General features: G+C 36.9%; 1 protein-coding gene across 5 annotated transcripts; it reads right to left on the reverse strand.

Moving 5' to 3' along the window:
* Positions 1-7,512: 7,512 nt before the first annotated feature.
* Positions 7,513-19,623, reverse strand: LOC107755513 (polycomb protein SCMH1-like). Of its 5 annotated transcripts, none has more exons than XM_016572348.1 (16): positions 18,738-18,808; positions 18,079-18,125; positions 17,182-17,259; positions 16,843-16,913; positions 16,495-16,729; positions 16,035-16,123; positions 15,589-15,835; positions 13,294-13,538; positions 12,232-12,402; positions 12,003-12,129; positions 11,702-11,902; positions 11,100-11,267; positions 10,857-10,988; positions 10,595-10,735; positions 9,994-10,136; positions 7,513-8,632 (listed from the first exon to the last, which is right to left on the reverse strand). In XM_016572348.1, exons 2-16 carry the CDS (start codon positions 18,101-18,103, stop codon positions 8,510-8,512), a joined length of 2,196 nt encoding a protein of 731 aa, XP_016427834.1. In that variant the 5' UTR covers positions 18,104-18,125; positions 18,738-18,808; the 3' UTR covers positions 7,513-8,509. The 5 variants fall into 5 exon arrangements, with proteins under 5 accessions (XP_016427834.1, XP_016427845.1, XP_016427817.1 ...); XM_016572359.1 differs by lacking the exon at positions 18,738-18,808 and adding an exon at positions 19,528-19,623 and having other exon boundaries at positions 7,514-8,632; XM_016572331.1 differs by lacking the exon at positions 18,738-18,808 and adding an exon at positions 19,528-19,623 and having other exon boundaries at positions 7,514-8,632; positions 17,182-17,262.
* Between the last annotated feature and the right edge of the window lie 1,596 nt (positions 19,624-21,219).

Consider the following 21,219-nt stretch of genomic DNA (forward strand, 5'->3'; position numbering starts at 1 on the left):
CTGGGAATGGAGGGCAAAGTGTTGTCCATTTACGGACATGCTGTGGTGAGGGGGTTCAGGTGGGGGGAAGGGTGAAGATTGCAGTGACAAGCCGTTAACGCTCCACTGTCGCTTCCTGTTCCTCCTCAGCGGAGGAAGGGCTCGAAGAAAGTCAATTGAGGTTACTTGGTAGTAGCACTTGCATTGGATTCCTCTCTGATTGCTCTGGTAGCAGAACAAGCCATAATAATACAAAATGAATGCCTGTGGATGGTGAATACCAGGAATGAACTAACAGACACCATCAGAGTGTTTCAGTGTTGGCTCCACCCTGTTTATGTTCAAAAACTATACTGTTTGTTAGTCTCTGGCTTGTTCTTGAGTTGAAGTTGGTGCCCTTTCCTTTAGATGGTATTGATGTAAATCCATCTTGCCTAGTCTTGGACCCGTAAGCAGCAAAATTGTGGATTAACCTGTGGTGTGTTCAGACTGAATGAGTATAAATTCACATTCAGGATGTCTTCATGTCTATGATTTCTAATTTCTAACTGATTGATCCTCTAGATCTGTCCAAGTTGATACAGAAGAGTCATTTTTGTTTGGAGATTCTATTTATTTTGAGCAATAAAATAGTTTTTTTTTAAAAATGAGATGGGTCATTGAATCTAAAAGGTACCCTTTGTGTCTCTTGTAAATGTGATAAAAGTGACTTTAAAATGAAGTTTTTCAACTATTTTTAATCGTTAAGTTTTGTTTAATTAATATACTTACCCATTCAAAAGGTTGGGGTCAGTACGATTTTTAAAAAAAATTTATTAATACTTTTATTCAGCAAGAACTCATATTAGAATGATTTCTGAAGGATCACGTGACATTAAATGGCTGCTGAACATTCAGCTTTACCATCACAGGAATAAATGACATTTTAAAATAAAAATAAACTAGGAAATAATTTTTTTGAAAGTATAAATATATTTTACAATATTACAGTTTTACTGCATTTCTGATCAAATAAATGCAGCATTTCAAAAACATAAAAAAATCTCCAAACATTCGGTACTATAAATATATTATTATTTATTTTTATTTTATTAACACTTAAAAACATTACATATTACAATGTTTAAAAGCTTTTTGAAACTTTTAAGAAAATGCACCTGTTTCACTGAATGGCCTGAATGTTTTGATGCTAGGATTGTACATGAGTACACTATAAACAAGTTGTAAGAGTAACATGTGCCGAGTGACATTTAATCCAACATTTATAGATAGAAACAGCTCAAAAGAATTTCGACTGCACGCTTTTGAATTGAACAGTGGGGGTTTTCAGTTCAAAGATGTATTAGTAATCTCACCTCATCTTTGGGGAATTTAGCTGTCTTTGTGAACTTTGCAATTTTTAAACAGATAAATATAGGTGTGTGTGCACAACAGGGAGAGGGAAGTTGTGCGTGGCTACTTTCTTGGAACATGCTACTATTGTGTGAAAGAGAACACTATAATGTGTAACATCTCTGGGCATCCTCGGCCAGGCCTAAGATGGCACCAATGATCCGACTGTTAGATAAGAATTGGGTGTGACCGATTATTACTTTCTGCTCTTAGCTAGTTGTTTTCCACAGAGAAGAATGCAGTGGAACAACAATTTATCATAATTAACTTCTTAGAAATATTTTCTATGAATACTTGGAGTACTAAAGCCTTTTAGTATTACGCCTTCATACATATTCACTTAGTCAAACTCTTGGTGTAAATCCACTTCTGAAGAACCAGACTAGACATACGCTAAGCAGGGTGTGACAGGAGACATTTACTGTTGACAGTTTTTTGCTCTCTCTCTCTGAGGCCACCCACAATAATCTCTAAACACACACACGAACACACCTACTTTTCTTACTGAGTGAGCTCTCTGAACAGCTTTAGATTCACTAGAATGAGCAAATGACAAGGTCATAAAACAAGAAATGTCTTGGGGGAAAAAAGCCACTTACTGAAATTGAGAAGAGTAGTCTGGGGAATTCTGTGTAGGGTTTTACCCAGTAGCCATGAAGGATCCCGGAGACCACCCCTCTTCATCATATCACATAGTCAGCTATTTCTCTTTCTTACACAGCTTTCCTGACAACAGTTTGTGGCTGAGACGTTTACTAATTCAAGTCTTTGTCTAGAAGGAGAGGATATATGTGATAAGTTTTTCAAAGAACAATTAATGAAATACTCTAGTAGATGTACTAAAATGTTTGCCAACGATATCTGACAGCACAGCAAGCAAGAGCAGCCTAGTAGCTATATTAAACAGTAAGTAAGGATGTGACATGGATCTAGTTCAGTGAGTGAGCAGTCAATAGGCCAGCTGAATGTTGATTTGGTGAGTTCAGTCAGTTGATTCATCAGAAGGATTTGAAGCGGTAACTCCTGACTTTGTGAATGTTTTCTGAACTAATAATTTAAAGATATGGCTCATACCAGTCATTTGTTTGTGAATCAAGTTACAGAGGTCGTGGTCCGTGTTCGTATTTGCGTATGAAGCCTGGAGGAACGCCAGCAGTATGTCAGAAATATGTAAATACAAATTATGCTCACCAATGAACTTTATTTTGATGTATTTATTTATTATTATTATTTTTTATTTTTTTTTGCGTGGCATGAATGTACAAGTTGAAAACCGCTGGATGGGATTCATGCACGTTTTTATCCTCAAGTTCAACTTCAGCACAATGTTTTTGTTGTTCTGGATGAAGCTAAATCTCATAAACTCTTAGTAAAGAAAAATGTTGATGGTTCTTTGCAGCACCTTATAGGGATAATTCAGCAAAAAAGGAAAATTCTGTCATCATTTATTCACCCTCATGTCATTCTAAACCTGCATGACTTTCTTTCTTTTGTGGAAATTTTTAAATAATGTTGTTCACCAAACAGATTTGGTGACTATTGTTTTCCATTGTATCGACTAAAAAAATTAAATGCAGAGACATTTCTCAAAATATTTTCTTTGTGTCCCACACGAGAAAGCAAGTCAGTCAGGTTTGGAATGACATGTGAACTATTGCTTTAAGTTCTTAATTTGGCTGTATGATTTTTTGGAATTAAAAAATATTCAGCATATTGGTTCAAGTTATCATATGTTAACAAGGTAAAAGTGAAGCCCTCTGGGTTGTTTGAAGCAGGTTTACTGAAGAACCACCAAACTTTAAATGGTTCTCTTATGGCACCAGGCTGCAAACACCTTTCAGATGCTTTATTTTTAAGCCAAAGATTAATTAGATCACAAAGCATGTGATCTAATAAGCTTATATCAGCTTCAGATCATCACATCAGAGAGAAAAATACAGGAAGAGAGAGATGGGTGGAACGTAAATCAACATGTTTTCCCTTCCGCCAACCGACCGTCTTTCAAATAAAAACATGTTTTTCAGACTTCAATTGGTTTTGCCCCCTCACTGACCATTCATGCATGAACGTACGCAAGAAATTGATTGTGATGGACCGCACTTCCTGCTCTTGTTTCGCCTGACTGCCAGCCAGCAACCCTAATTTGGACCGCTGGATGAGCATCAGCTAGACCTAGTAGCTCTAGCTAAAGTATAGAGAACTAACCACCTTTAACTATTCTAACTGTTCTGATTCATCACAGGTCTTCACACATATCAATATCTTCATTATATAGGTGCAAATGAGTATGCCACACATGTTTAAGCAAGTGTTTGACAGCTAAAATCGCTGGAGGTTCTCTTCACTCTGCTCCCATCATTCCCCTCCCCTTCCACTATTTATTGCTTTGGGCTTTTGAAGTTAAGGGCACTGTGTAAATTATTCATTTTCCTGTGTGAAGCTTACCTCTCAGTCAGGCCAGCTTCAACAAGCCGAGATAGGAGTGGCACTGTTTGTTGTTTGTTCAGTGTTGTGCATGTGTGTGTGTGTGTCTGTGGGGGCGGCTTTAAGCTCTTGTGTGTTAATCTCATCGCCAAGCACTCAACTACCGATATCCCTCAGCTCTGAGAATGCCAGTCTCTAGCATAAGCAACCTATGGGCAGATGGAGGCCGCTGAACATGAGCTATCCAGGTGAGGTCATCCAAGTGTGTGCTCTGAATGTCTCCAGAGCGCCGTGGCAGAATCTCAAGCACACTGTTTTGGCATGTTGAGACGGAGCAGATTGAGAAAGCCATGTGGGTTTTGATATCGCCTGCTAGAGATTACTATCACGCTGGCAAGTGACGTACGACTGTACAACATTTCCCAAACATCAGCGAGCAACATGGTTTCTGAGATGAGATGTGAAACAGTACTAGGTGAACTATAAAGCTGTAAAAACACTGAGTGGGGGCTGGAAGTGGTCAAAACCAGTCTCACAGATGGTAGAAACTAACCCAGCACACTCTGGCACACAACAGTGTGTCAGCGCTCTAAGCATTCAGAATATTCTAGGAGCCTGACAGACACATTTTTTATATTTGTAGCATGTCTGGCTAAGAGAGCACCTGTCTGCTCTTCCGATTGGATGCCACTGGGTTTGCTGGATGCTCTTGAATTCTAAATATACTCGCTATGATCGCAAAGACTGAAAATCACAGTTTGGATTCTGTTTCTTGACGGTAATCTGTGGAGCAGATATGAGATGTTTAAGGAATGTTCTGGTTATACAAATTAAGCTACCACAGAAAAAAATGGACTTGTCAGTTGGTTTGTAAAAATCACGTTTACAATTACAATGCACTTACACTGGAAGTCTATGATACACATTAAAATCAACACTATTTCCAAAGTTTTTTTGTTTGTTTGTTAACCAACAATTCATAGTTTTTTTTTGTTTTTTTATCAGAATGTCTAGTAAAATTACTTTTCGGTGATGTATTATTAACTTCTCAATCAATGAGGTGGCGTTTACACAAGTTTTCAACTAAAAACAGAAAACTTTTATGCGTTTTGGCCGTTCATTTACACAACAATTGCTTTTTGAGGGCCTGAAAATGCATGTTTTTGAAATTGACAATTATTGTCTCTGTGTAAATTACAAAATCGCAAATTTGTGAAAACGATAATATCATGCGCATGCTTACTACGTGTTCAATATATAGACAATGTGTGAGTTTCTTTACAAAGTTACATTGCCAACTACTGGACTGGCATGCCTAATGCATACATAATACTTTTGTTTTTAGTACATCGTTGCCATATAAACACACCCTGAATCTGCCCCTTTCTTGTAAATGACTGCATGCCATTTGTAGGTTTTTCCCCTGAAGGATGTAAAAACTGTGGCACTATCAAAACAACAGTATTTGATTATTTTTCGACCAGCCCAACATAGCAACAGTGGCTCAACCAGTGGTGTGAGCTTGGGGCGGGGCATTCTGTTTTGTCTGACCAATGACAGATGGAGAGTGCTCAGAAAACCTGTTTGAAAACAGACCTTCATTTTGTAATTCTGTTACAGGGCGCTAATGGCATAGAAATAACACCCTTTTCACCTTTAAACATTGACCTGCTCCAAAACTATGTGAGGTGCATTTGACAGAAAAAAAAATGCGGGAAAGCCAATATTGCTGATTCCCAAGATATCTTGCATGGATCCTTCACAGAGAAGGCAATCCTATAAGGTAGTGCAAATCCAAGATGGTGGATAAGGAGTTATTATTTATTCAGTACTGATAACAAATAGTTAATTCTAATTAAAATTCGTTATTTTACCCAATACTTGTGCATTTTGAGTTGTATATTAAAATACTCTTAATTTAGCAACATGCTAGTATCAACGTGTACTAAATGGTGTGCCGTGAACATGGAAGATATTATAAGATATTATAAGACTATTTCAACAATGTAAGGGGTGTGTTTGCTTACAGTCGGACTCCGTTTCTTCATAATATCTTAATTTTAAACAAAATCTTGATGACATCTAGATAGCACAGCCTGAGTAAAACCACAGTTTTTTTTGTTAGGGTACACAACACTTCAGCACATTTAATCAAAGTACACAGAATTGAAGATCTGATACAAATAGACTCAGTCTGACTAAAATCTGGACCGGTTGTAATCACGCAGAGAGCACACTCAAACTCGAAAATGTTTCTATAGCATGTTGGTTCAGCTAGTATGATGGAGAGGGGTTTTCCACCCTACAAACTACAGAGGGATTTGTAAGTCACATGACTATGTTATTCTCGCTGTATTCGTGTACCGTAGTGTGCACACATGCTGACTTTTACTATTTGGTCAATGTGTTGCACCCTGAAAGACACCTTCCTGTTTTTTTTTAAATGTGGTAAGATTTACAGTATGTGACATCCCTTCCACTCGGCTCTATACGTGTACCTGTGTCTAAAAAACCGCCACAAGTTCACTTTCACTATGGCTGTGGTACTTTGAAACTAATTAATTATTGACGTTTGCGTTAATTTTGATTTACTATATCTTATATTTTACTTGTTTTTACTACAGAAATTACTGACCAAACATAACTTTTATATGGTTCAAACAAAACATTATATATTTTATTTAAAATATCTTCAAGACTGTAAAGAACATAGTATTTATGCAAAGTTGGACCTTGTAATAGTCTGGTATGCTTTTCAGCCAGCAAGCTTAAAAATAATAGAACAAAAGAAACCGATAAAGGTTGTGCTGCCCCTATGTGGTTGATAAAAGTAGTGAACCAGCACTTTACATAAATACAGTAGAAATCAGCTGAAAGTTTAAATGTTAAACAAATAAAGGTATAAGCAAACAAAGGTGTTTAAAATTCAGAAAATGTAAAGCCTTGATAGCAAAATTTGAGATCTAATTAGTTTAAAATCCTAATTTGTGTGATTTTACTTTATAGCAATAAATCTAAGTTTAAGTTTCTAATAAAGCCATTTTTGCAATAAAATAAATTAGGCTATGCATTCCATAGAAATGAACCGGACATCATTAAACTAAGATCTGAGGCAAAGACAGATGAAAAAAAAAAAACAACAACAGAAGAAGAAAAGCTCCATATTTTTTAATTGAAGCTTAGAGTATAACGCTGTCAACGTATGCACTCTACAATATTTGTATAAAACGTACAAACAACAAAGACAGTGTAAACATCAACACGATATAAAATACAGGAATAATAGAAAGAAACCGATAAAGGTTGTGCTGCCCCTATGTGGTTGATAAAAGTAGTGAACCAGCACTTTACATACAGTAGAAATCAGCTGAAAGTTTAAATGTTAAACAAATAAAGGTATAAGCAAACAAAGGTGTTTAAAATTCAGTAAATGTAAAGCCTTGATAGCAAAATTTGAGATCTAATTAGTTTAAAATCCTAATTTGTGTGATTTTACTTTATAGCAATAAATCTAAGTTTAAGTTTCTAATAAAGCCATTTTTGCAATAAAATAAATTAGGCTATGCATTCCATAGAAATGAACCGGACATCATTAAACTAAGATCTGAGGCAAAGACAGATGAAAAAAAAAAAACAACAACAGAAGAAGAAAAGCTCCATATTTTTTAATTGAAGCTTAGAGTATAACGCTGTCAACGTATGCACTCTACAATATTTGTATAAAACGTACAAACAACAAAGACAGTGTAAACATCAACACGATATAAAATACAGGCAGAGTGTATAATAGCAGTACGTAGCAGTAGGTGCGGTCATACTAGACTTCCTGTCATATGCATCTGAACACATGAATGCAAGTTAACTAAAAAGTCATGTGCCTTGTTTTGAACTGCTAATTGGTATGACAAGACATTTGACAAACAGAGGATCTAAATGTCACAAATTGATCTTTTGGCCAAATGCAATGCAAAAAAAGAATACAAATTTTAACACTATTGTCTGCAGTGTTGCAGTAAATATAACATTTTGAATGCATTGTTATTTGTCAGTTACAATAGATTCAAACAGATGATATAGAGAGTGACATCATATCCTGTTGGCCATATTTGTTCTCAAGTAATTTTGCATGCAATAAGTCTGGTGTGACCGCATCTTAATTCCTAAACGCGTTATGTGTATAAAGTATGCAGGATGAGTAATGGTCTCTGAGGTGTCGGTCAGGAGTGATTCCTGGCATGATGGGGGAGATCTAGTGTTTATCTGGAGTTAATTGAAGAAAATCAGTCTTGTATAAAAAAAGCCATACAAAACACCCTTATTGATGTAGGGAGAAACATTATAGAATTAAATGTATGTCATAAAAATCAAGGCCTAAAAACGGCCTTTATACGGTCCACTTCACTGCTTCAGTCAAGTCCGAACATGTGAAATGTTCTGATACGGTACTAAGACAACCGTAAGTGTAATATGAGAACAACCGCAAGGATATCAGTCATAAAAACAGATCGTAACAGTGCTATAATTAATAACAGAATGCATTAAAACCTGGAGAAACGGACTATTGAACAAAAGGAAGGTAAAAGAGATGGGCGGAGCTTGAAAGCTTGCCGACACCTGCTACAGTACTGGGGGACACAAAGATCCCAGCATGCCATGCATCTTGAAATGTGCTTGGAAGGGGTAAAGGTTGAAACCCATTCAAGTGCCATAAAGGTCAACGGCCCTGTTTCAGTCTGTCAATGTGAAAGGTGAGTTTAAGGGCAGGACCCAACTTCAGCCCCATGTATTTCATCATGACGTCACTGCGGAGCAGGAGAAGAGCTTTGCCGTCAATTTCCTGCAACAGAAGAGTATTATGCAAACAAGACAATGTTTAGCATTTTATTGCACAAACAATAAGACAGAACATCTTTCATGTGTAAAAGGATACTGGACACAAAATCTATATGCCCCAAAATGTTTTCTCGTGACACTGTTGGAACTTCGTCAGAGGCTAAGATTCATCTTTAAATGAATGAATAGACCATCGATAAGCATTGTACATTAAACAACACAAGACTGCTTCCCTTCAACAGATTCAATCTTTTACGGTCCCTAAAAGTCTTAGATGGTAAAATAAATGTAAAAAATTGCAGTGTGCTCCAAGCTCAAGTCTCCAGCTGTCTAAAAAGGGCATCCTAGAATGTGAAGGGCTCTTATGAATCAAACCAAGCACAAGAGACAATAATAAATAATTTGGTATCACAATAATTCAATCTCTCTCTCTCTATTCCAGGGTATCGACATTTTTTTTTAGACTTGCATAAAATTAATACCATATGTTCCTAAAGAACACCCCCCCCCCACAAAAAAAAAATCTCAGAATAAATAATTTATATCTGATTCATTTACTTAGTTAAACAGACTGGGGCACACATCAACTAGGACTTAATACAGCTTATCAGCAAAACAATAAAATACTCAAGCCATGTTATAATTAATATTATTAGAGGTCAACTGATAATGGATTTCACTCAACTCATACAATAATGCGTTTAAAGAAAGACAAACAAAAAAATCTCAGAATAAATAATTTATCTCTGATTCATTTACTTAGTTAAACAGACTGGGGCACACATCAACTAGGACTTAATACAGCTTATCAGCAAAACAATAAAATACTCAAGCCATGTTATAATTAATATTATTAGAGGTCAACTGATAATGGATTTCACTCAACTCATACAATAATGCGTTTAAAGAAAGACAAACAGATTATAATGCTGATAATCTATCAAATCTATATAATGAGTGTGTTAATGTTCTTAGCCTTTCCTTCCTGTGACGGGGTGGCCCAAAATGCAAGGCACAATAGGTTTTTATGAAACCAAAATACCAATAACCAGAAAAAAATATGCATGATGTGGGACTTTTGATTATGAACAAGCATGCAACAAATTACAAAATAAAAAGCTGAAAATGATAATTCATTAGCAGTATTTCATAAGCAACTGCTTGGCATAAATGCACTGTATTTACTGACTGCTAAATTTTCTGAAAAGACAATCCTGCAGAATGTGCAAAATCACTGCATTCAACTTTGAACGTGCCGCACTCATTTTAATTAAATGAAATTATCACTTTTTTAAGTTTACTAATTCCATTAGGGCTCTATAGCAATTACAGCAAAAAAAGAGAGACTTTGTATTCCTCACTTACATGTTTGCGGAAGAGGTCTGCGTGGGGTCCGAGTTGAGGGTCGATGTCTCTGATGAACTGCATAACGTCCTCCACCGTCCACAGGTTGGGGTCTTGTCCACTGGGTCGTGGGCTTTCTCTCGAGCTCAGAAAACGCTCTGAACCTGAACAGCAATCATAAGACATATCAGTGAAAAAAGTTTAAGTTCATAAGTTGTTCATATAATTGTGTTCAGGTTTTACAGTGGGGTCCAAAAGTCTAAAACCGCAAATGAAAAATGTTCTATTTTACATCTTTTATTGCAAATAATTTGTTCATTACAAATTATATTAACAGCATAGCAATTTTGGGTGAAATTGAAAAATGACTGAATTGCTTTCGCTTTAACGGCAGCATTCAAGCTGTATGAACTCTACAAGTCTGTGTAAAACATCCAGAACGTCTAACCTTTTGTACAAAGGAGTCAATGTCACAAATCTGCTTAGGTTTGATTAGTAACCTAGAAATAATCCTACAATTTTTCAAGTCTAAATTAGATTTAAAATCCAAGATTTTCACTGTTGTTTTTTTGGACTTGACGTTGTGTGTAAATGATCCTCAACGATGGGCTAGTTTGAGTACCTGTTGAGCCCAGACGATGCAGTTTCCCCGATGAGTTGCTTCTTTGAGAAAGGGAACGCATTGCTAAGCCATGTCCAGGGGACAAGTGTGTTTTCTCCAACACCTCCGAGCTGCCAACTCCATTCTCCATCAGGAAGGGCTCTGATCAAACACAATGATACAAAAACACCCCATTTAACAGAAAGCCAATAGACATTAGAGTTCACTAATTAAGCAGTGGATTAGTGTTTTTAGGTTTTAGCAGTGGAACAGTGTGAAATACCTTCTGAGGAGAGACGGTGGTTTTTAGCTATTTTGTGCGGTGCAGAGTTGCTGTTGTAGGCGTCATGTTGAAGGAATCTCTTAGTCCCCCGACCAGGTCCAGAACTCAGACTTTCTGCAAATTTTCTCCTCTCTACAGCACACACAAGGCTCTCTTTTAATATCTATACAACGGTAAAATCAAAGAATGCACAAAATATAGTAATGAGCGACAGCAGATGTATTTGTACGCATGAGCGCTGACCTGTGTATGTCCGGCTGTCATAGTGAACTCCTCCCACAGGGACGGGCTGACTGCCGAACAATGGGTCACAGTGCAGGTTGTGACAGAGTTTCTCCAGGAAGCGCAGCACATATGTCACACTGTTCACTGCCGGCAGTGTTAGAGTGTGGTGCTGCTGCTCAAAGTAGGCTGTAAAAGTCAAATGGCCATTAGATCAGTGGTCACTGTTAGTCTATGTTCACTAAACTAAGGTCTGCAAGATTAATTGAAATGAAACCGAATTTGCAATATGGCTGAAATTACAAAGGCTGTGACTGAATAAAAAAAAATATATGTGCCGTGTTTCAGACTGAAGCGCGACACTGTGTATGCCATACAAACCCATGAATATTAGTACTGTAGAATAAAATTATTTGATCAAATAGGTTTTTTTACAGTTAAATATTACAATAGGGAAGTTTCTTGTTTTGTTTACAATTTTTCATTTGTAATAATAACATTATTATTATTATTATTAATGCAATTAGATATTTCCCCCAAATTGTGCAGCACTAAGAAGTCAAGACGCTTTTGAGGCTCTCAGTTAATTTGTATTAGCTTTGTGTGGGTCTGTGCATTCTGACCAGATATGAGCTCTCCTCCATGGCCTGGTTTGAGGCAGGAAAAGACTGAGCTCTGGTTATGTGCGCAGTCAACACAGGCCTGAACACACTGCTGCAGCACAGAGGAAGCTCGGCCCGGCCCAAAGTGATCTGGCAGTGACTGGATACGGCGTGCATCCAGATGGGGACCCACTTTCCCGTACTTATTCAGATACACACATACTGAGACACACAAATAATTGCAGGGAAGATGTTAGCAAAGATACTACATGACAAGGACTGAAATATTTATTTGGGAAAAGATCTGAGACACTTATAGTACCTGTAGGGGCCTGTAGGGCAGCGCTGGGAATGGTGGCATTGTCCAGCGGAACTGAGCTGGTGTCTGGCTCTGGAGTGCTACTGCTTGGCGAGGTGGGCATAGGGTTGGGTCCCAATCGGGGTTTTCTCTGTATAAAAATAAACATGGTCTGTATAAATAATGGCGCCTTATAGTTATCACTTTGATTTCTAATATTAGTTTCTAACATTAGTCTGCTGAAGAGTCGCACCTTGCTTCCAGGTTTAGGGCCTCTCTTTTTTGGGATCTTGATGGGATCTGTTGGGTTCTGCTGCACTTTCTGGGACCAACTGGCTGGCAGTTTGCCTCTGGGTTTGCTGATAGGTCTACCAGGACCTCCAATTGTTCCTTCAAGCCACGCTGTCCTCTTGGCCCAGCTTAGCTTGAAGACGACATAAATATAAATATAGGACACATTCAAACTCCCGTTAAGTATTTTGGTAGCAATTCCATACATTAAAATCTGATTTACCTTAAACATATTTTTACAAGATAACATTCACCTTATCATTAACCCAGCAAAACAGATGAAAACTAAATGGATAGGTTACCGTCTACCCATTGCCTCTACATCTCATTCACGCAAAGCACATTTAACAAACTTTGGCCTCCTAAACTTGCATCAAACATTATATTATTTACCCAGCGTGCTGTTACTGGTGGATATAACCACAGCTAGCTTATAAGATGTTGATTTATGTTCTAATTTTTTAAAGCACCAGAATGTGTTTATGCATTTAAAAACGTGAGATGCTGTGTAGTGGAATGAAAAAACCTCAAAAGGTCTAAAGAAAAAAGATTTTTTACAAAAGTTCTTTCAACTTCAATGGTGGGTTTTTAGAATGCATGTCATTTGTGATTAATTTGCGAGCGCAACGGTCAAATGCATCCGTGTAGCGCATGTTTACTTAAAAAAAAAAAAAACCTATAGAAAAGCAGTGCCGTGAAATGCAAAAACGTGTTTTGTTTGAACAGCCCCTTACTTTGCATGACGGAAACCCAAGTATCAAATCCCTAGGAACGGCACAATAGGACATCCCTGATGCAACCTAGCTAGAAAATGATTTCTGAGCAAATCTGTCAGCCTTCATGTTTTAAAAGAATTTTAATGATTGAGATGATCAAATACAATGTATAGAATAGCATGTTCCTCAGGTCGGTATATTTTATCTCCCTTGTGCGACAAGGATTTCTCAGTAAAATGAAGACCCTAATGGCGCCCATACTATTGACTGCTGAAACTTTATTGTGATGACTCTAAATACATCTATACCTTGCTTCCTGGTTTGGGGCCTCGTTTCTTCGAGATATTAATAGATTCCAGCTCCTTTCCAGATTGGCTTGTCTGGGAAACATGTGTTCCTTTCTGACCCCAGGGCCCAGATAGTTTGTTTTTTTTGCGGCCAGGCTTACGTTTCTTCTGGGGTGGGGGTCTGCCTGGCGTAGGTGGCATGCCTGTCCCCTCTATGCCACCCTCTGGTAGGGCACTAAGTGCACCTAGCGTCTTTGGTAACCCAACTGCAAAAAAATGAGGGAAAGAAAATACAGCTTAAATAGGGCAATATGCCACAACGTGTGCGGCAACAAACTTAGAAGCAGAAGATGAGAAAGGCAGGCTTTGTGTGCAGAGTTGACCCATTTTTCTTTGAGCCATCTTAACAAAGAAATTAGTTGTGTTATACATTTTTGGTGCTACTGGCCTCTGAAGTGCTACAGAGATGAAAAGAAAATGTGAGAGAGAGTGCACAAGAAAAGAGGAAGGGAAGAGAAAGAATGAAAGACAGAGAGATTAAGAGATTGATCCACAAATCTGAATTTGAGATTCTTAAGAACAAAAAAACTAGAGTAAATGAAAAGTTTGCAAACTTTAACTGCACTGAACATTTATCAAAATTCCATGTCAACAAAAAAACTAGAATAAGCCAAAAACACCAGAAGAATTAAATGATCAAATTCAAGCTAAAGACAGCAATCACAAACAAACACATTTCGGAGCTTTACAGACCTGTTAGTGAGGCCAGGATTGCTGTTTGTACTCATCCAACTCAGAGAAATGAAGACTGTACGACCTCACTGAACAAGGGTCTGCTCTTGATCTTGCAGTGCATGTTAATTTGTGGCATCTTATTCTGTGTCAATTCACTTCCTTCCTGCCCCTTAGTTTCGATTTGCTCTCTAAAGCCTTAAAGTCTGCGAATAGTGACACAGCGACCGTCTTTCTAGTACTGTTAACCCCCGAAAGTCTTTCATGCACAAACATGGCGGCGTTTTTTCGACTCTTTCCCAGACTGATACGTTTATCCATTTTCCCTCAAAAATAAAGACACACACAAATAAAACACCATAAAAACTCACTTACCCCGACTAGCTGTGAAGTTTAGTGTGTGTTTAGAGGCCTGACAAGATTTGTCTTCCTCTGCCAAACGCGATGGTCTTGCTTTGTCTCTTTAACCCTCTTCTCTCATCCCACTCAAACAGTCACACCAGCTCCTTAATGCGAGGCCTACTATTGGGCACAGGGTTTGCAGCCGTGCCAGCTGGATGGATGCCAACCCCTTGTAAACCAAAACTCCCATGTTCTCTCTGATCAAATGACTTTATTGTTTAAAGGAACAGTTCACCCAAAAATGAAAATTCAGTCATCATTTACTCACCTTCATGTCATACTAAACATTTTTGTGTGAATTATACCTTTAAAAACTCCTGTTTATTTGTGTTATCACCTCTCTATTTTCCATTTCTCTACCCAGACTATTTTTGTCTCTTCTTTCTCTACTTCTGTGGTGTCACATTTGCAGTGTTAAAGTAACATCTTCTATTTCCCACTGAATTAAATTTACCTGGCTAATGTAAGTTTCGATAGATACTCACAAGTTGCTTTGGTATAAAAAAAAGCCACTATGAACATACATGTATTGTACATAAATAATGTATAATAAATGTATAACAAACTTCATGAAATTTAAAAAAAATGCAAATTGCATAAAGTCCTTTTCCATTGTCAGAGATTCAGCTTAATAACACCCCTCTCATTTATCATACAATAATTGGTACAACTCTCTCAAAAGTTTGGGGTATGATTTATATTTTATTTTTTTCCCCCAAGGCTGCATTTATTTGATCAAACAGTAAAAACAGTAATTTTATAAAATATAATGGTAACAAAAACCTGTTTTCTATTAAACCTACTGAAATTTTACATTTATTTCTGTGATGGCAAAGCTGAATTTTTCAGCAGCAGCATCAGCAGCAAAAACTCAAGTCTTTGATCCTTAGTGTCACATGATCCTTCAGAAATCATTCTAATATGCTGATTCACTGCTCAAAATTATTTATTATTAGCAATTTTGAAAACAGTTGTGCTGTATTTTTGTGTGATACATTTTGCTCGGCATACTTTCATGAACTTATTGAACCCAGACATTTGAACAGTAGTGTATTTAGCATTGGCCTCTTTATTTCATGTCTTCTGTTCTTGTAAATCTTACCTCCATCCTTTCCTGTGCATGAATGCCAATGTAAACTTGCCAGAATGAGAAAATCTGAATTCATACTGAGTAATCCGCACCTTTAGTGCCTGGCGGCTGCAGGTTGTCTCCAGTAAGTGCGCACCAGCCGACTGGGAAGATGTCTCTGGAATCGTAGCGGCAGTAGTAATCAAAAGCGCCCCGCCAGCCATCGAAGGTGATCAGAACCTCCACACCCCGAAGCGCGCCCACTGTGGCAGGACAGATGAAGTGAGGATTCTTCCTGTCCACTGCCTCCAGCTTCATCCCCACCTGAAAACTGTTTTGCTCCGGAGCAGGTGGTTCTTGCTGAAGGGCCAAAGAGATGAAGGGAAAAGTAAGTGAAACATATCAGACAAAAAGTAAAGAGATGAAAGGAAAACTTATACACTTTGCTTATTTTAGCGTCAAATGACCAGAACATGCTAAAATAATCCTTGAACAAAAATGTTGAACTTGACCTTTAAACTATCGTGTGTGTTTGTTTATTGCCGTTTGTGATGGATACCTTGTGAAAGATTCGGGCTGGGGCCATTTCTGCTCCGTTGAGTGTTTTTAATAAGAACATGGGCCATGATGATGCGTTCAGTCGAAACCCTAGAAAAGAACACAGAACATTCACAGTTAACTATCACTCCATTTTATCAAAGCACATTTTTATAATGGCAAGGAAGTTGCTGATTACCTGTGTTGAAAGATGAGACAGTGTTTTGACTAAAAAAATTAAACAAAATTCAAAAACATGTAAAGTAATGTGCTATAGCTAAATTCAGAAGATCATGTCATGAAGACACTATATGCACACAAGCTATTGAGGTAAAAGCTAAAAAAGATGTTTCATTGTGAATAGAATAACATTTCTGAATTGTGAAATTCAAAGATCTGGAATGCAAATTAAAAAAAACAAAAACAAGACAAACTAATGGTCTAATTTACAACAGAGCTGAGTAATGTGTTGTCTTTCTCACCTAGTGGTGGCTGCAGCATGCCTCCGTTCTTCTCGCAATTCCCAATAGGCTGGATTTCTGAGGAGTCCACCAGGCGCCAGAAATCATTCTTGTTGTCGCTACCATCCAGTCGCAGGCGGAGGCGGGAGCCCGTCAGGCCCACCACAGTAGCGATGCAGGTGGATGTAGTGTTTCTAGGATCCTGAGCTTCCAGCTTCATGCCAGCCTTAAACTCATTCACCGGAGGGGTCGTGCTCTGAGAATAAGGATCTTTTTTTCTTAACGTGGAAGTGGAATCAGGTAGACGTTTATAAATGGTTCAGAATGATGACGTGTTCCTCATTTGCATGTGTGCATGGAAAGACTTACCTGTCTGAAGCAGTGAGGAGGAGCAGCAACTGCTCCGGTCTCTTTTAGGTACTTCTCCCAACTAAAATGTCCTTAAAAATAAAGGTAAACATGTCAGCATCAAACGCCTCTTAGGATTCTGTCTTCATCGAGAATTAGCAAGCCTGTCTAACAACATGATGGTTAACAATGAGATATAATCTAAACCTGAATAATAATCAAAAATGACTACTGAAACGTCTAGGAGATAACTAACTCTTCCCTGACTACTTTCAGATGTACACATTAGTATAATGCTGAAGGTGTCCCTGTCGAGGTATCTGACTCAAAGTAGCTTTTTAAGTGTAGTGAGTTTGATACCTTGGTACTGTGACGGGACACGAGAGGGGCGACCACTGCGAGCATGCTTGATCCGTTTGCCATCTTTCCACTCAATAGCTACTGGAAGAGAAAAACACTTCAATATCACTACATTTATTATTAAACCTGAATCATAAGTCAGAATACATCCCCTGATAACGTTCGTTATCAAAATTCTGTCAAAATGCTTGTCTTGGTGAGTATCCTCATAAACAGTCGGTTATGCCTTAAGTGAACAGTCAGGAGAAAATCAGATGTGTGTCAATATATTAGATGAGTGCATTAGGTCAGCCTAATATACCTGCTACTGTCTGTGTGCTTAATGTTAATTAAATAACAAAAGAAAACAAAAAAACTCTCACTACTTTTGATTGGATACATTTTGTAACTTAATTTATACAGTAAAATGTGCGCATGTGATTACTCAATTTCTTAAGTATTTCTTCCCTGAATACTACTTAGACCTACCTGAAGAAAAATCTGTTTATTTTATTTGTATCTTTGTTGTATTGTATTCATTGCTATTGCTTGTAATTTGTCTATTGCTTAGGCTAGTATATTTTACTGTGGTAATTTGCATAGAGAATTGAAAATTTCACTAGTATAAAGTTAATAAAAGTTGGTTTATTATTCTTATAAAAATGGTGCAACCATATTTATTAGAATACATGGTCAAGAACCATGAAAACAATATTTTTTTAGGAAGATTATAAAAATTATAGATTTTTTATTTAATTAAAAAATGTATCCGTGTCTTTGTGCCAATCTGACATAATCATAGTAACATAATGTGACATTATACGTTTATTATTATTTACATTTGTTTAAAGAACCCTTAACATTTAAGTAAAGTAACGTTAAATAGATATTAACATACTGAACAAATAAGAGTCTCACCTTTCTGTGGTACAGGTTTCTTCATGATCCAGCTTATTCCAACCTCTCTGCAAAAGACAAACACAAAACTGAGATTTTAAACCTGTTTCTTACATCAGGGTCTGTTTTAGATGGTTCGATCTGGCCTGTCTGTCTCTCAGGCAATGAATCGGTGTGCGTTACTGCTCAGCTGTCACGGGTCTCTCATTCTTTACATGCTGAACCGTTAACCACGAACTCCTGCCAGCTATATTCCCCAAAGGAAATTAGCATGAACATCGATAACACAGCTGGCCAGAAGGTAATTTTTCTTACACAAATGGAATACTTTACCATTTTCCTGTCTGGAATGACCCAAGGGGTCGTTGGGTCAGACGCTTAACAAGCAGCAATGACTCAAAAGGTCAATGTGAAGTGGTAAACAACAAGCGACATGAATGGGCTGCTGTTAGACATATTGCCATGTTTAACTGAAGAACATGACAAAATAATTGTAAGAAAATAATAATACAAACGCAAACATCCCGTTAAACCACGCGCACCGTTTCCCAGCAGTCAACAAAATTTGAATACAAGTTATTCTTCTCGCGAGCATCTGATAATTTCTGTTTCCACAAAGCCCTCCTTTATGACTGAATGCAGAATAAATGAAAGAAAACTAACTGTATGGGTACAGATACCTCAAAAGATGGCTCCCTGTCTCCCAGTTTTCCAGTTCTCTGTTCAAAAGCAGAGCGCCTTTGAGCGCCAAACACACAGTCCCTCCCTCTCCATAAATGACAGCGCAGTAGTGGCGGGGATTTGATTCATCCCGGTGCCTCGAATCTTTTGAATCAGTTCATCAGCAAAGATTCATTCGTACTACGAAAGGGCAGGAAAGCAGCTACGCGCTTGAAAAAGGGGGTAATTGGAGTCGATACATGGAAATGGACAATTCATTCACTTAAAAGATTCATTTACAAGCCAAACACTACTACAGCCTCATTTCACTGGGACGCTACAGTCTTCCGACTCGAAAACTCTAACAAAAGCGTATTATGTATACTTTTGTACATTTAAAATCACGTCAAACTCTCCAGGAATGATTTAAGTGCATTTATCGATATAAAACAATAAACGTTTAAGAACAGCATAGAAAACACCACTCTAACTCAAACCCACAATGCTGCTATGCTACGTAGCATCATGCCATGTTTTGTATCGCATTTCACAAAGTCATATTTCTTTACGATATACTGACCTTGATATTAAGAAACAGACAGTAACATATACGTCTGCGGGTCTCTGTTATTATAAGACACCACTTCACCTCCAATGCTTATACAACAAGCATTAGCTAAAGGCTAACCTCTAGCAACTCACTGAGTCACTGAGTTTTTTCCCCCCTCTACATTTAACAAAACTAAAGTTATAAAGTGATGTAATATTTGCTAGGCAATTATTACGGACGGAAGGAAGGGGACTGTTTACCTTGCGGAGAAAGGTTTTTGTGTGATTGCTCAAGTGTGAGGGTTAGTGTTTATCCGCCATGTTTTAGTGCGCGTGTAGTAGTCTTGTGTTTGTGTGAGGAGAGGGGAAGGGCTGCACGCGACTGCACGGGACGATTAGACTCCTATCAAATGGGCCAAGAAGGCTACTGCTAGTTATCTGTTCTATAGTGTGTAAGTTTGTTCGCCACAATGTTTGGAATAAACAATTTTTCGACAGTTGTTTCGTTGCTTTTATTTATCTGAACGGCTTAACAATAACTTAAAAAAGCATGCAAAAATCCTGGCCAGTGACTTGCAGAATACTTTCAATAAATATAATGTATCATAAAATTATTAAATACGTCATGTAATGTTGCAATAAATAAAAAAGTACAGTGAAGTGTGGCCTATATCATGTATGTCAGGTCACTTTTCATTTTACATAAAAAACTGTTTTATATTTTGTACAAACTATTATGCTTATGTTGATTGCAATATTCCATGCAGTTTAATTATATATTGATTTTCTTTATTTTCAAGGTGTGTATTTCAGTTTGTTTTCCATTTTAAGGTTTACTTGTATTTCACGTGTCATTTCACATCCTTATTCATTTATTTATGCTTACATTTCATTCATTTCAGTTCTGTTTTTTATTGCAACTTTCTATTATGTATTTAATATTTAATTATATATTTATTTAATTTAGTCTGTTAATATACATGTGTGAAACAGAGTGCATTGTGATAAAAATAATCTTTGGCATGAAATAAAAAATAACAGATATTTTAATTTTTTTCATCACTATTTTGGTTTATGTGTAAATGGAGAATGTGGGATTGCGAATATTTTCCTTTGTTTTGAAGGTCAAATTAAAATATTCATTTTATATTTATTTTAGGCTATTTTACTTTTGTTTTTTCCCCCCAGACCAAGGTGTTTAATTTTAAAATATGAAAATCAGTTATAAAAACAATAATCATTACATCTTTAAAACTATGATCTAAATAAAGAGTGGAGCAAACAATTATTTAAAAAAATAAAATTAAAATAATAGAATTTAGACACCACAACAAACATTGTTGCCTCTACCAGAATTTTATTTCTTTATTATTTTTTTTTTTACCAAAAATGATTTGGCTACCAAGGAGACAAAAGTGTGATATGAAATATGAGACATGAAACTAAAAATGAAAAGCTACTTACTTTATTACTTAAAAAATAAAGCTACTTTAATATTTTATGCTAATACTTTTTTTATTATTGTGAGCCGTTTACAATCTGCAATCGTTCTTTTTACATGTGTTTTGTTTGTTATTGTATTGGCCCGAATATAAGATGACCCTGAATATAAGACGACCCCCCCCTTTTTCCAGATGTACCTTTTGGAAAAAGGCTTTTTAAAAACCAAATCTTGTTTTTTCTCAGTAAAACACACTTTGTCTTCAATTATTTTCATATTGCATATTTTTCCTATTTTAATTTTTGTTTTGAAAGTATGGTAAAAACTGGTAAAATGTACCAACAATCACATTTAAAAAATATACACTTTTTGATATACCATAAAAATAAAAAAAAACAGGTAGCCCATCTGAATTAGGACATTTAGGCTATCCATCTAATAGTAGCCTACCAAAATCTTATTAACAGCAGAAGTTAAATCTTACTGTAGTCTTCAAATCTGGGTACTGTCTT

Source organism: Sinocyclocheilus rhinocerous, unplaced genomic scaffold (assembly GCF_001515625.1).
Source record: "Sinocyclocheilus rhinocerous isolate Xijiao unplaced genomic scaffold, SAMN03320098_v1.1 scaffold11, whole genome shotgun sequence".
In the NCBI taxonomy this organism is placed as follows: Eukaryota; Metazoa; Chordata; class Actinopteri; order Cypriniformes; family Cyprinidae; genus Sinocyclocheilus; species Sinocyclocheilus rhinocerous.

What these genes read in the sequence shown, in the direction of transcription:
- LOC107755513 (XM_016572331.1), bottom strand. Translation starts at nt 18,103, where the DNA reads ATGAAGAAACCTGTACCACAGAAAG. An exon ending in TGGAGGAGAGCTCATATCTG is followed by an intron (nt 11,268 to 11,701) that starts GTCAGAATGCAC and finishes TGACTTTTACAG; the next exon opens with CCTACTTTGAGCAGCAGCAC. An exon ending in GCATCGTCTGGGCTCAACAG is followed by an intron (nt 10,137 to 10,594) that starts GTACTCAAACTA and finishes ATTGCTGTTCAG; the next exon opens with GTTCAGAGCGTTTTCTGAGC.